General features: G+C 48.6%; 1 protein-coding gene across 5 annotated transcripts in view; it reads right to left on the reverse strand.

Annotated features, from left to right (window-relative positions):
- Positions 1-16,499, reverse strand: part of LOC141156681 (complement factor H-like) — a 742,328-nt gene that overhangs the window by 656,275 nt on the left and 69,554 nt on the right. For all 5 annotated transcript variants that reach the window (XM_073642926.1, XM_073642927.1, XM_073642924.1 and 2 more), the window contains exon 2: positions 4,870-5,052. In XM_073642926.1, coding sequence (XP_073499027.1) covers positions 4,870-5,052 — 183 coding nt within the window. The remainder of the gene's footprint in view (positions 1-4,869; positions 5,053-16,499) is intronic.

The raw sequence follows: 16,499 nt of genomic DNA on the forward strand, positions 1-16,499 counted from the left end.
AAGAGGTAGTCACCGGAAATGGTCTTCCAACAATCTTGAAGGAGTTCCCAGAGATGCTTAGCACTTGTTCGCCCTTTTGCCTTCACTCTGCGGTCCAGCTCACCCCAAACCATCTCGATTGGGTTCAGGTCTGGTGACTGTGGAGGCCAGGTCATCTGGCGTAGCACCCCATCACTCTCCTTCTTGGTAAAATAGCCCTTACACAGCCTGGAGGTGTGTTTGGGGTTATTGTCCTGTTGAAAAATAAATGATGGTCCAACTAAACGCAAACTGGATGGAATAGCATGCCTCTGCAAGATGCTGTGGTAGCCTTGCTGGTTCAGTATGCCTTCAATTTCTAATAAATCCCCAACAGTGTCACCAGCAAAGCACCTCCATACCATCACACCTCCTCCTCCATGCTTCACGGTGGGAACCACTCCATCCGTTCACTTTTTCTGCATCACACAAAGACACGGTGGTTGGAACCAAAGATCTCAAATTTGGACTTTCAGACCAAAGCACAGATTTCCACTGGTCTGATGTCCATTCCTTGTCTTCTTTAGCCCAAACAAGTCTCTTCTGCTTGTTGCATGTCCTTAGCAGTGATTTCCTAGCAGCTATTTTACCATGAAGGCCTGCTGCACAAAGTCTCCTCTTAACAGTTGTTGTAGAGATGTGTCTGCTGCTAGAACTCTGTGTGGCATTGACCTGGTCTCTAATCTGAGCTGCTGTAAACCTGCGATTTCTGAGGCTGGTGACTCGGATAAACTTATCCTCAGAAGCAGAGGTGACTCTTGGTCTTCCTTTCCTGGGGCTGTCCTCATGTGAGCCAGTTTCTTTGTAGCGCTTGATGGTTATTGCAACTGCACTTGGGGACACTTTCAAAATTTTCTAAATTTTTCGGACTGACTGACCTTCATTTCTTAAAGTAATGATGGCCACTCGTTTTTCTTTACTTAGCTGCTTATTTCTTGCCATAATACAAATACTGACAGTCTATTCAGTAGGACTATCAGCTGTGTATCCACCAGACTTCTGCACAACACAACTGATGGTCCCAACCCCATTTATAAGGCAAAAAATCCCACTTTTTAAACCTGACAGGGCACACCTGTGAAGTGAAAACCATTTCCGGTGACTACCTCTTGAAGCTCATCAAGAGAATGCCAAGAGTGTGCAAAGCAGTCATCAAAGCAAAAGGTGGCTACTTTGAAGAACCTAGAATATAAGACATATTTTCAGTTGTTTCTCACTTTTTTGCTAAGTATATAATTCCACATGTGTTAATTCATAGTTTTGATGCCTTCAGTGTGAATGTACAATTTTCATAGTACTTAGTAATTAGAGACCAATTTAAAGGTCAATGCCACACAGAGTTCTAGCAGCAGACACATCTCTTCAACAACTGTTGAGAGGAGACTTTGTGCAGCAGGCCTTCATGGTAAAATAGCTGCTAGGAAACCACTGCTAAGGACAGGCAACAAGCAGAAGAGACTTGTTTGGGCTAAAGAACACAAAGAATGGACATTAGACCATTGGAAATCTGTGCTTTGGTCTGATGAGTCCAAATCTGAGATCTTTGGTTCCAACCACCGTGTCTTTGTGCGATGCAGAAAAGGTGAACGGATGGACTCTACATGCCTGCTTCCCACCGTGAAGCATGGAGGTGGAGGTGTGATGGTGTGGAGGTGCTTTGCTGGTGACACAGTTGGGGATTTATTCAAAATTGAAGGCATACTGAACCAGCATGGCTACCACAGCATCTTGCAGCGGCATGTTATTCCATCCCGTTTGCGTTTAGTTGGACCATTTATTTTTCAACAGGACAATGACCCCAAACACACCTCCAGGCTGTGTAAGGGCTATTTGACCAAGGAGGAGAGTGATGGTGTGCTACGCCAGATGACCTGGCCTCCACAGTCACCAGACCTGAACCCAATCGAGATGGTTTGGGGTGAGCTGGACCGCAGAGTGAAGGCAAAAGGGCCAACAAGTGCTAACCATCTCTGGGAACTCCTTCAATATTGTTCGAAGACCGTTTCCGGTGACTACCTCTTGAAGCTCGTCAAGAGAATGCCAAGAGTGTGTAAAGCAGTCATCAAAGCAAAAGGTGGCTACTTTGAAGAACCCAGAATATACGACATATTTTCAGTTGTTTCACACTTTTTTGTTAAGTATATAATTCCACATGTGTTAATTCATAGTTTTGATGCCTTCAGTGTGAATGTACAATTTTCATAGTCATGAAAATACAGAAAAATCTTTAAATGAGAAGGTGTGTCCAAACTTTTGGTCTGTACTGTACATACATACATAGCCTTTTATATGGATACACCAAAATAAAATGGGAATGGTTGGTGATATTAACTTCCTGTTTGTGGCAAATTAGTATATGGGAGGGGGAAAACTCTTCCAGATGGGTCGTGACCATGGCGGCCATTTTGAAACCAACTTTATTTTTTTCAATGGGAAGAGGGTCATGTGACAGATCAAACTTATTGAGAATTTCATAAGAAAAACAATGGCGTGCTTGGTTTTCACGTAACTTTATTCTTTCATGAGTTTTTTACAAGTTTATGACCACTTATAAAACTTGTTCAAAATGCTGCCCATTGTGTTGGATTGTCAATGCAACCCTCTTCTCCCACTCTTGACACACTGATAGCAACACCGCAGAAGAAATGCTAGCACAGGCTTCCAGTATCCGTGGTTTCAGATACATGGGGGTGATTCACATTTCTAGATTTTTTTTTTCATATTTATAACCTTTTTACTGTATTTTGTAGTCCTCTTATGGGACTTGAGCCTGTGATTGCTGTATGTAGTACATAAAAAATTAGTCGCCTATTAATACATGCACCATCATAACAGGGTTATAACAGCAGTCATGGCAGCATATCAGCACCTCATTCAATCCCAAAGACTGTGGGATGTACTGTAAATGCCACTGTCAGAGATTGACAGCAGCATTCAACAGGTTAAGCGTGCAGAGCTCCACAGTACTCACAGCTATTATAGGCAGATGATGGCTTAATAATACAACCATCATCTGATGGAAAAGATGCAGGCTCAGCTCCTGAGCTCGCATTGAAGAACAGGACCTGACATAAGACATAGTAGTGCGTTATTTATTAGGAAGGGTTTAGCATCTGAATTGGTTATTTTTATCCCTACCAGGCAATTTTTTGCTTTTGCGCTCTTTTTCCCTACATTTCTCTTACAAACCATAACTTGAACAATAATGTGTTTTAAATTATTGGCTGTATATTGCTGCAACAATATGATAGATAGATAATATGGGCTAGTGTGTTGGATTTGCTTAGTCAGTATACTGGGAAGCAGACATCCTTGAAGTTGGGCCAGATAACCGGGTCCTTACACTATAAGTGTTCTGTTTTCACAAGAAAAAATAAATATACTAATAACTACACTACCTCAGTCAGATGAAAAAAATCCTGAGGCCTCTTGTGGCCTGTAAAGACAGTGGTTATCTGCGCCAGGAGAATGATGTCCTGACATAGTCATGATATCTTGCTTTTGGTGAATGTCATAAATAGTTTTCCCTAAACAATAATGGCATACAAACAGCACACTAGAAAACAATTACAGGTGCATCTCACAAAATTAGAATATAAGCAAAAAGTTAATTTATTTCAGCTCTTCAATACAAAAAGTGAAACCCATATATTATATATGAGTCATTACAAACAGAGTGATCTATTTCAAGTGTTTATTTCTGTTAATGTTGATGATTATGGCTTACAGCCAATGAAAACACAAGTCATTATCTCAGTAAATTAGAATATTTTATAACAGCTTGAAAAATGTTTTTAAAATACGAAATGTTGGCCTAATGAAATGTATGTTCAGTAAATGCATTCAATACTTGGTCAGGGCTCCTTTTGCATCGATTACTGCATCAATGCGGCATGGCATGGAGGTAGTCAGCCTGTGGCACTGCTGAGGTGTTATGGAAGCCCAAGTTGCATTCTCTATGTGGTTAAGGTTAGGCGAGTTTGCTCGCCAATCGAGCACAGTGATACCGTTGTTTTTAAACACAGGTATTGGTACTTTTGGCAGTGTGGACAGGTGCCAAGTCCTGCTGGAGAATGACATTTCCATCTCCAAAAAGCTTGTCGGCAGAGGGAAGCATGAAGTGCTCTAAAATTTCCTGGTAGATGGCTGCGCTGACTTTGGTCTTGGTTAAACACAGTGGACCTACACCAGCAGATGACATGGCTCCCCAAACCATCACTGATTGTGGAAACTTCACACTAGACCTCAAGCAGCTTGGATTGTGTGCCTCTCCTCTCCCTCCAGACTGTGGGACCTTGATTTCCAAATGAAAATTGGAACTCTGGGACCATATGGAGTGTGTCAATGACTGCCTTCTGGACATCTGTCAAGTCAGCAGTCTTCCCCATGACTGTAAAGCCTATTGAAACAGACTAATGGACCTTTTAAAAAGCTTAAAGTCTTTTCAGGTGTTTTTTGTTAATTATTCCAATTTACTGAGATGACCTTTGTGTTTTATTGGCTGTAAGCCATAATCATCAATATTAACAGAAATAAACAATTGAAATAGATCACTCTGTTTGTAATGACTCTATATAATTATTTAAACTTTTTGTATTGAAGTGAAACTTACTTTTTGATGATATTCTAATTTTGTGAGATGCACCTGTAGGTCAGATACATAGTGTCCTCAGAAGTAAGTGCCAAACAGATAGTTCCGTATATTGTGTCCTCTGCCTATGTCTTCTTATAGATTTCCATCTAGCATATTTAGTACTAAGACTTCTGCAGTAAATGCCGCTCTTGGTACATGTTTCACTTTCTTTCATCCATAAAAACACATGAAACAATTAAAGTTTAGATTTTAATTACCTTTACATTGGCCATTAGCAATTTGCCACCAAGTGCCTTCAATACATGCCATTTTAATGAGTCCATCCTGGGTGTATCCGGGAAGGCAGTCAAAATTTGCAACCGTTCCAGGTGGGTAAGTTTCTTCATTCCATTTACCTTGTAATTGAGCTTCTTTTATACTCCCAGGACGTTGACAGTAATCTACAATAATAGAAAATAAGTATTTTAAGAGGCAGATTTTAAAAGGGAACTATACATATAACAAACTTTGCACAAATCAATAGTACAGGCCAATATAAGAAGGTTTGTAATATACACTGCTCAAAAAAAAATAAAGGGAACACTCAAATAACACATCCTAGATCTGAATGAATGAAATATTCTCATTGAATACTTTGTTCTGTACAAAGTTGAATGTGCTGACAACAAAATCACACAAAAATCATCAATGGAAATCAAATTTATTAACCACTGGAGGCCTGGATTTGGAGTCTCCCCCAAAATTAAAGTGGAAAAATACACTACAGGCTGATCCAACTTTGATGTAATGTCCTTTAAAACAAGTCAAAATGAGGCTTAGTATTGTGTGTGGCCTCCGGGTGCCTGTATGACCTCCCTACAATGCCTGGGCATGCTCCTGATGAGGTTGCGGATGGTCTCCTGTGGGATCTCCTCCCATACCTGGACTAAAGCATCCGCGAACTCCTGGATAGTCTGTGGTGCAACGTGACGTTGGTGGATGGAGCGAGACATGATGTCCCAGCTGTGCTCAATCGGATTTAGGTCTGGGGAATGGGCGGGCCAGTCCATAGCTTCAATGCCTTCATCTTGCAGAAACTGCTGACACACTCCAGCCACATGAGGTCTGGCATTGTCCTGCATTAGGAGGAACCCAGGGCCAACCGCACCAGCATATGGTCTCACAAGGGGTCTGAGGATCTCATCTCGGTACCTAATGGCAGTCAGGCTACCTCTGGCAAGCTCATGGAGGGCTGTGTGGCCCTCCAAAGAAATGCCACCCCACACCATTACTGACCCACTGCCAAACAGGGCATGCTGAAGGATGTTGCAGGCAGCAGATCACTCTCCACAGCTTCTCCAGACTCTGACACGTCTGTCACATATGCTCAGTGTGAACCTGCTTTCATCTGTGAAGAGCACAGGGCGCCAGTGGCGACTTTGCCAATCCTGGTGTTCTGTGGTAAATGCCAAGCATCCTGCACGGTTTTGGGCTGTGAGCACAACCCCCATCTGTGGACATCAGGCCCTCATACCACCCTCATGGAGTTGGTTTCTAACTGTTTGTGCAGACACATGCACACTTGTAGCCCGCTGGAGGTCATTTTGTAGGGCTCTGGCAGTGCTCTTCCTGTTCCTCCTTGCACAAAGGCGGAGGTAGTGGTCCTGCTGCTGGGTTGTTGCCCTCCTGCGGCCCCCTCCACGTCTCCTGGTGTACTGGCCTGTCTCCTGGTTGCGCCTCCAGCCTCTAGACACTACGCTGACAGACACAGCAAACCTTCGTGCCACAGCTTGCATCGATGTGCCATCCTGGAGGAAATCCCACAGAAGACCATTTGCCATACCAAGTGTTTTTTAAGCATTTTCACTGCGGAAATTCTGCTGCAAAAACGCTTGAAAAATGCATAGTGGGCACGCAGACTTACAAAGTAACCTTGGACAGCAAGCTCAAGCTAAGACTGCAGTGACAGGGCTGCATATAAAGCTGACAAGCAGTTTAGCCATTGCAACACTACCTTTTTATTACTGGCCTTGAAAATATTGAAACAAACCTAACTGTGTAAGATTTCCTGCAGTGACTGCAAGGATGTAGGTTGTACTTTGATTTTGCTTAAAAAAACTCTTGAATTTCATAATATATATGGCATTCTATAATATAGAATGTTATACAGTACTGACCAAAAGTTTGGACACACCTTCTCATTTCAAGATTTTTCTGTATTTTCATGACTATGAAAATTGTACATTCACACTGAAGGCATCAAAACTATGAATTAACACATGTGGAATTATATACTTAACAAAAAAGTGTGAAACAACTGAAAATATGTCTTATATTCTAGGTTCTTCAAAGTAGCCACCTTTTGCTTTGATGACTGCTTTGCAGACTCTTGGCATTTTCTTGATGAGCTTCAAGAGGTAGTCACTGGTAATGGTCTTCCAACAATCTTGAAGGAGTTCCCAGAGATGCACTTGTTGGTCCTTTTGCCTTCACTCTGCGGTCCAGCTCACCCCAAACCATCTCGATTGGGTTCAGGTCTGGTTACTGTGGAGGCCAGGTGATCTGGCGTAGCACCCCATCACTCTCCTTCTTGGTCAAATAGCCCTTATACAGCCTGGAGGTGTGTTTGGGGTCATCGTCCTGTTGAAAAATAAATGATGGTCCAACTAAACACAAACTGGATGGAATAGCATACCACTGCAAGATGCTGTGGTAGCCATGTTGGTTCAGTATGCCTTCAATTTTGAATAAATCCCCACCAGAAAAGCACCCCCACACCATCACACCTCCACCTCCATGCTTCACGGTGGGAACCAGGCATGTAGAGTCCATCCGTTCACCTTTTCTGCGTCGCACAAAGACACGATGGTTGGAACCAAACATCTCAAATTTGGACTTATCAGACCAAACAGATTTCCACTGGTCTAATGTTCATTCCTTGTGTTCTTTATCCCAAACAAGTCTCTTCTGCTTGCTGCCTGTCCTTAGCAGTGGTTTCCTAGCAGCTATTTTACCATGAAGGCCTGCTGCACAAAGTCTCCTCTTAACAGTTGTTGTAGAGATGTCTACTGCTAGAACTTTGTGTGGAATTGACCTGGTCTCTAATCTGAGCTGCTGTAAACCTGCGATTTCTGAGGCTGGTGACTCGGATAAACTTATCCTCAGAAGCAGAGGTGTCTCATGGTCTTCCTTTCCTGGGGCGGTCCTCAAGTGAGCCAGTTTCTTTGTAGCGCTTGATGGTTTTTGCAACTGCACTTGGGGACACATTCAAAGTTTCCCCAATTTTTCGCACTGACTGCCCTTCATTTCTTAAAGTAATGATGGCCACTCGATTTTCTTTACTTAGAATTTGTATTACGGCAAGAAAAAAGGAGCTAACAATCTATTCAGTAGGACTATCAGAGGTGTATCCACCTGACAACACAACTAATGGTCCCAACCCCATTTATAAGGCAAGAAATCCCACATATTAAACCTGACAGGGCACACCTGTGAATTGAAAACCATTTCTGGAGACTACCTCTTGAAGCTCATCAAGAGAATGCCAAGAGTGTGCAACGTAGTCATCAAAGCAAAAGGTGGCTGTGGCACCCCAGGGGTCTGGTTTTCACAGTAACAGCAATGTTATGTCTGAGAGCAGGTGGGAGGTCTCTTGGTCAGGAATCCTATGCATGCCACACCTCCTGCCCAGTCCTGGAAGGGGAAGGACTTCCCCTATATAAACCTGGGGCTGAGGCAGGGTTAGTGAGTAGAGAAGAAGCAGAGAAGAGAAGCAAATATAGGAAGAAACAACAGGAGCTCTGTGGGAGCAGTGTTACAAGGAGTCAGGGGCTGGCAGCTGCAGAGCTCGCCCTGACTGAGAAGTTATCACCGGACCCGGAGTCCGAGGCTGTGGGGACTAACTCCTATCCAGCAGCAGAAACCGACCGGCAGGGGATTGCAGGTCCTCTGGCCCAGAAACCCGAAGGCCCCGAGTCACCGGCCGTACGGGTGAGCACCACACGGTACACTCAGGGACGTGGGCTACTTATACCCGCCTCTAGCAAGGTAGACAGAAGAGTATCGTTAGTTTGGGAGGCCTACAACTCCGCCTGGCCAGGGGAGATCCCATCTGCTCAAGGACTGACCAGGCCCCAATCGCTAGCCAGTACTCCGGGAGGGTCTATCTTTGTCACCAGTAAAGACCCTGAACTACACAGTACCGTCTCCGAGTGGTTCCTGCTACCCCCATCATCCACGTCGGATGCCCTGAGGCCATACCCCTCCCGTTGGGGGTTATACCATCCACGCTGCACCATCCTTCCACCGGCCTCAGCGGTCTGCCCTGCAGCGGCAGCTCCATAGCTGCATTCAACGGGTGGCGTAGTCATCCACCATCTACTGCTAATAGACTGCCACTTAGTCTGACTCCCTGGGCACGGACCGGGTCACCGCCACGAGACTACTACCCCCATCTGATCCGGCTCCGGGTAGGCTCCTGCGTGCGCAACGCAGCGCGACACAGGCCCAGGGGCGCGTCAACTTTTGGCGTAGTCGGCAGGATTTCGTGCCCGCAACCACCGGGTACTGCGTGCCTGAAAAAGAGACTTTTAAAACTTACCTGTGGTGAAGATTCCCGCCATCCGGCGCCATCTTCAGCCTTCTTCCCGCCATCGGTGAAGATTCCTGCCATCCGGCTCCATGTTCAGCCTTCTTCCCGCCATCCGTGAAGTTTTCCCGCCATCCGGCTCCATCTTCAGCCTTCTTCCCGCCATCCGTGGAGTTTTCCCGCCGTTGGACGCCATCTTCAGGACGCCGCGCGGGAAGAAGAGGGGCGTGGACTCCGAAAACGCGCGAGAACTGAAGCCCCGCCTCACGTCCGGACGTTGCGTAAGGTCCTGGAAGGAGCCCAGCAGACGCCGACGTCACAGGAGCGCGACGGAAGGTCCTCAACCCTGACGATCCACTGCGGAGCCGCGGCCTACGGAAGAGGATCATCGCAAGGTAGGCCACGGTCCACTAGGGGGGAGAAGGATGTCGGATACGGAGGAGAGCTTCACCGCTCCAACCCCCGCCAGCGCCACCGCTGTTGCGGTCATGCCTTTCACCATGCCCTATATCCCGGGGGCAGCCTGGCTACCCCAGTACTCAGGGGAGTCACATACCCTGCAGGACTTTAGAGAAAAACTGGATAGCCTCTTTCAGGTGTACCCCCTCACAGAAGAGCAAAAAGTAAGCATCCTGGTGGCCCAATTAACCGGGGCAGCCCAAAGGGAGGTAAAGTCCTGGCCACCTGGGGGGAGGACTGTCGCAGGGATACTAACCCGGCTGAGGGACACCTTTGATACCCGCACCTCAGCCGAGATCAAGCTTAGATTCTACGGGTGCAAACAGCGGGCACATGAGAGTATAAGGGACTATGCCCTGAACCTACAAGAGGCCCTGAGAGCCATTAAGCAGACCGACCCTGACGGCGTGGGAGACGAGGACAGGCTGTTAACTGAACAATTTATAGAGGGTTTATATTGCAATGCCCACCGAACCCAGTTGCGGGCAATGGCCTTACAGGACCCTCATCTGGGATTTGCACAGTTCAAGGACAGAGCCATCCGGGTGCTCCGAGAACCGGCACCAGGTGGCGTTGTGACCCACAGACGCCCCACTACCACCTACCACCAGGAGGCGGCGCCCTTGTCGGCAGGGCCTGTGGGAGCTGATGCGCAGGCTTTGAACAATGACTCGGCTCCAGACCTGCACCATCAGGTCCAAGAGCTAGCTAAAAGCGTTGCTGCGCTAACCCGAACTGTGCAGTCTTTACAGGTTTCCACTCCAGGGAAGATCCAGCTGGCATCCGGACCGGAGGACATCCCGTGGCGTCGACCAAGGAGGACCCCACCGGCCAGAGGAAGACCCAGCGACCGATACAACGAGGACGGACAACCCATCTGCCGCTGCTGCAATCAACCCGGACATATGGCAAGGTACTGTCCTTTAAACTGGCACAACCTGGGGTAGAGGGCCAACCCCCAGGAAAAAGATCACCAGGCCCATCGAACTGGCGCGACAAATATGTGGGAGGACGTCCAGTCTTACCCGTGGTACTGGATGGCATTCCTATGAGTGCCCTACTGGACACCGGGTCACAGGTCACCACCATCCCGTACGTGCTCTTCAAGCAGTACTGGAATGACTCGGATATCACCCGCTACCCTGACGACGACTTGAGTATCATCGCCAGCAATGGTCAGCCCGTGCCACAGATTGGATTTAAAGAGGTGACCATTAAAATTGGTAGAGTCGAATTGGCAGCACAGGGACTGATCATTGTAGACATTGACAAACACGAGAGTCACCCAAAGATAACTCTAGGAACTAATGTAATTGAAAATTGTCTTGCAGAGGTGATTTTCCTTTTACAGCAGGTTGCCAAGAACGCCAGCTCCGGCCAGCAGCGAGTGCTCCAGAAAGAGATCCGGGCACTGATGCGACGGCAACAGCTAGAACTCTCCGGTGGTGAGATTGGTAGCGTGCGAATCTGTGACCCTTTCCCTATTGCCATGCCCCCGAAAAGTGAAATGATGATTTGGTGCCGGGCAGCTATTGGTCTGAGAGGTAGAGATTACCAGGCAATGGTAGAACCAGTTTACTCAGACAGTAGGCCCACCATTTTGACAGCACGGGGGGTGGTCAATGTACGCCATGGGAGGGTGCCCGTTCGCATAATAAATATCGGGAAGAGGGAAGTGTACCTGCCCCGGTATGCCACGCTAGCCAAATTGTATACCATCAATCAAGATTCCATACAGTCCGTAGAACCCTTGCCTCCATCTTCCCCGGAGGAAGGTAACGGCTCTAAGAAAACAATGGAGGACTGGTGTCAGCAACTACATTTGGGTACTGACTCCACTCCCTCACATCAGAAACAGGGAGTCTATTGGGTGGTTCAAGAGTACGAGAGAGTGTTTAGTAAACACCCGCTAGACTTCGGGCGAGTCAAGGGGGTAGAACACCACATCCCCACGGGAGACCATCCTCCCATAAAAGAGAGGTATCGACCCGTACCCCCTGCACACTACCAACACGCCAAGGGGATGCTTAGAGACATGAAGGAGGCTGGGGTGATCAGGGATAGCTGTAGCCCCTGGGCAGCTCCACTAGTCTTAGTCAAAAAGAAAGACAACACCATGAGGATGTGTGTAGATTACCAGAAAATCAACCGTATCACACACAAGGATGCGTACCCCTTACCAAGGATAGAGGAGTCTTTGGCTGCTTTAAGATCTGCTAACTTCTTCTCTACCTTGGATCTCACTAGTGGGTACTGGCAGGTTCCTGTAGCAGAGGCGGACCGGGAGAAGACCGCATTCACCACCCCGATGGGACTTAGCGAGTTTACCTGCATGCCGTTCGGACTCTGCAACGCACCAGGAACCTTCCAACGATTAATGGAGTGCTGTCTGGGCCACAGAAACTTCGAGACGGTCCTGTTGTACCTGGACGATGTCATCGTATATTCTAAGACTTATGAGGACCACCTGAAACACCTGGCGGAAGTGTTCGAAGCCCTGGCAAGCTACGGCCTAAAGGTGAAACCCTCCAAGTGTCACCTCCTGAAACCAAAGGTGCAGTACCTGGGACACGTGGTGAGCGCTGACGGAGTGGCTCCCGACCCTGATAAGATCACCGCAATTAAGGAATGGCCAAGTCCCTCCAGTGTAAAGGAAGTGCGGCAGTTCCTCGGGTTGGTAGGCTACTACCGCAGGTTCATCCCCGGTTTCACCAAAAAGGCAGCTCCTATGCAGGACCTCCTGATAGGCCAGTCCCGGAAGGCCAAGAACCAGAAGCCGCCCTTCAGATGGGAGAAGTTGGAAGAAGAGTCCTTCCGCCAGCTGAAGATGGCCCTCACGGGGGATGAAATCCTGGCGTACCCGGATTACAACCAGCCCTTTATCCTCTACACTGACGCAAGTAACATCGGGCTAGGAGCCGTGCTGTCCCAGATCCAGCAGGGGAAAGAACGAGTAATCGCTTACGCCAGCCGAAAACTGCGACCCACCGAGAGAAACCCTGAGAATTACAGCTCATTTAAGCTAGAGTTCCTGGCAGTGGTGTGGGCAGTCACCGAACGCTTTAAGCACTACCTCGCTTCTTCCCGGTTCGTCGTGTACACGGATAACAACCCGTTGACACACCTGAACACGGCAAGACTCGGTGCCCTAGAGCAGAGATGGATGGCCCGCCTGTCCAAATACGAGTTCACCATCAAATACCGGGCAGGACGCTCCAATACCAACGCGAACGCCCTGTCCAGGATGCCAAACCTACCGGACGTAGGAGAAGATCCAGAGGGACTGGAAGAAGTCGAACTCCCCACGTTTCACCGTCATGGGACTATCCAGTATTCCCATCGGGTAATGAGTAAGCAAGGTGCTACGCTTAACCCCTTACCTCACTACAACTGGGCGGAAACGCAAGACAGTGACCCTGCCGTCCGGCTGGTGAAGGAGATGCTGACTCGGCCAGAGGCTCGCCTTGACCCAGACGCTCCGGAGGAAGCCAAGCAACTGTGGGCTGAGAAGAGTCGACTGTTCCTTTACAAGGGGAAGTTGTGCCGCAGAATGGTTAACTCCCGGACGCATGAACTAATCTGGCAAGTAGTGGTGCCACGAAGAGACGCAGCCATGGTGATTGAGGCATACCACGACGGGGCTGGACGCTTCGGATGGAAGAAGCTGGAGTTCCTGCTGCGCGAGCGGTTCCACTGGGTAGGCATGAGGGGAACCATCGAGAGGTGGTGCAGAGACTGTGGCCCGTGCAACCTAAGAAGGAAGGACCGTGCCAGCCAGAAGACTCCCCTGCAGTCCATCGTCACCCGGCAGCCGTTGTAACTGGTAGCCTTGGATCATGTAAAACTGACCCCAAGCAGAAGTGGCTACGTCTACGCACTAACCATCGTGGATCACTACTCCCGGTTCTTGGTTGTCGTCCCTGTCAAGGACTTAACAGCTCGAACAGCAGCTAGAGCCTTCCAGCAGCATTTCTGCCATCCACACGGGTACCCGGACCAAGTGTTGACAGACCAGGGACCTGCCTTTGAAGCGGAGGTCTTCCAAGAATTCTGCACTCTGTATGGCTGCCGGAAGATAAGGACAACACCCTATCATCCGCAAACTAATGGACTTTGTGAGAAAATGAACCAGGTGGTAATGGATCTTCTGAAAACGTTGCCCCTGGAAGAACGCAGTCTGTGGCCTGAGAAGCTGCCCGATCTGGTGGACCTATACAACCACATCCCGGTAGGTTCCACCAACTGTACCCCGGCTTACCTAATGAGGGCGAGACCTGGTAAGTTACCTGTTGACCTGGAAATGGGAGTCCTGACACCCGAGGACACTTCACCAGAAGCAGACTGGGACACAGAAAGGCAGCAGCAGCACCGGAGAGTACAGGAGAGCGTGGAGCGAAGTCTCTGTCAGGCTAGGGAAAGGCAAGAGAAAACTTACAACCAGTATGCTCCTGCTGTTCCCCTGGTACCCGGAGAGCAAGTCTTGAAGAGAAAAAGACGGCTCCACAAGTTGGACGACCAGTGGGAGAAGGACCCGTACACCGTACTGCCCTTAAGCCACGACAACCCAAAGGTCTGTACCATCAGTAAAGACGGAGGGGAAACCACAACCATTGTATCCCGGGATCACCTGAAGAAGTGTCCCGAACAGCTACGGAACCCTGAAGAGGAACAAGAAGACCCTCGACCCGTAGAGGAAAGGGAAGACATGGTTAGTACTGTGCTCGGAGACTTCCCTCGGTCTTGGACTCAAGTCAATGGCGCAGTTGTGGTACCCGTACTCACCTTCCTCCAACCAGCATCCCAAGCACCTACGGAGCGACAGGTAGAGCTGGAAGAGCAGCCGGTTCAGGAGGCAGAAGACTCCACACAAGCAGAACAGGAGGATCAACCCTCTGCTTATAGTGAGCCTGCCGTACCCCTAGTGAGCCAAAGAGCCGGTAGACAGCTGCCCAATTTACCCTTGACAGCTCCTACACCCTGTAGTTCAGGGCTAGACAGTCAGCTCCGTAGGTCCACTAGGGCCACTAGAGGCCAGTTACCCGCACGTTGGAGGATTTGAAATGTATAAATTGTTTTATTTGTGGTTACCTGTTTTTCTTGTTACTTGTAAATAATTATGTGTTTCTAGTTATTTTTAGGAGTCCTTGGTGGATTTACCGGGAATCCTTTGTACATAGTTGGAGCGTAACCCAGGATGGACTAAAGACTGTTAAGGACTCGGGGCAGGACAGACCCCTACCTGGTTACGTCTCCCTGTTTTGGTGAAATGGACACCTTGCTTTTCTTCAAAGACTGCACCCGGTTACGGACATGCCGTGACCACCTTTATGTGTTTCTTTATTGTATTGTTATTGTTATATCTTGTTATGTTTTTCTAAAATATGTTTAGTCCCGGAGTACTAAATTTCACTAGGGGGGAATGTGGCACCCCAGGGGTCTGGTTTTCACAGTAACAGCAATGTTATGTCTGAGAGCAGGTGGGAGGTCTCTTGGTCAGGAATCCTATGCATGCCACACCTCCTGCCCAGTCCTGGAAGGGGAAGGACTTCCCCTATATAAACCTGGGGCTGAGGCAGGGTTAGTGAGTAGAGAAGAAGCAGAGAAGAGAAGCAAATATAGGAAGAAACAACAGGAGCTCTGTGGGAGCAGTGTTACAAGGAGTCAGGGGCTGGCAGCTGCAGAGCTCGCCCTAACTGAGAAGTTATCACCGGACCCGGAGTCCGAGGCTGTGGGGACTAACTCCTATCCAGCAGCAGAAACCGACCGGCAGGGGATTGCAGGTCCTCTGGCCCAGAAACCCGAAGGCCCCGAGTCACCGGCCGTACGGGTGAGCACCACACGGTACACTCAGGGACGTGGGCTACTTATACCCGCCTCTAGCAAGGTAGCCAGAAGAGTATTGTTAGTTTGGGAGGCCTACAACTCCGCCTGGCCAGGGGAGATCCCATCTGCTCAAGGACTGACCAGGCCCCAATCGCTAGCCAGTACTCCGGGAGGGTCTATCTTTGTCACCAGTAAAGACCCTGAACTACACAGTACCGTCTCCGAGTGGTTCCTGCTACCCCCATCATCTACGTCGGCTGCCCTGAGCCCATACCCCTCCCGTTTGGGGTTATACCATCCACGCTGCACCATCCTTCCACCGGCCTCAGCGGTCTGCCCTGCAGCGGCAGCTCCATAGCTGCATTCAACGGGTGGCGTAGTCATCCACCTTCTACTGCTAATAGACTGCCACTTAGTCTGACTCCCTGGGCACGGACCGGGTCACCGCCACGAGACTACTACCCCCATCTGATCCGGCTCCGGGTAGGCTCCCGCGTGCGCAACGCAGCGCGACACAGGCCCAGGGGCGCGTCATGGCTACTTTGAAGAACCTAGAATATAAGACATATTTTCAGTTGTTTCTCACTTTTTTGTTAACTATATTATTCCACATGTGTTAATTCATAGTTTTGATGCCTTCAGTGTGAATGTACAATTTTCATAGTCATGAAAATACAGAAATTTCTTTAAATGTGAAGGTGTGTCCAAACTTTTGGTCTGTACTGTGTATATATGTATGTGTATATGTATTATATATATATACCGTATTTTTTCGACCATTTAGACACACTTTTTTTTTTTCCCCCAATATTTGGGAGGAAAATGGGGGGTGCGTCTTATGGTCCAAACGTTACCTGCGGTGGTGGTAAAGTGGGATTGCAGGGCCCTCAAGGAACGCGGCGGTGGTGGCATCGGCAGCAGAGGAGAGCGGCTGGGACTGGCACATGTGCCTGGCCGGTAATGGGGCTGGGGCCGGTGTCGGGCGTTAAGCGGCGGCGTGCGGCCTGTGCCGGTTTCGGTGTGCGCGGCTATCTTCCT

Source organism: Phyllobates terribilis, unplaced genomic scaffold (genome assembly GCF_046119375.1).
Source record: "Phyllobates terribilis strain yellow unplaced genomic scaffold, ASM4611937v1 Scaffold_8__6_contigs__length_399053987, whole genome shotgun sequence".
Classification (NCBI taxonomy): Eukaryota; Metazoa; Chordata; class Amphibia; order Anura; family Dendrobatidae; genus Phyllobates; species Phyllobates terribilis.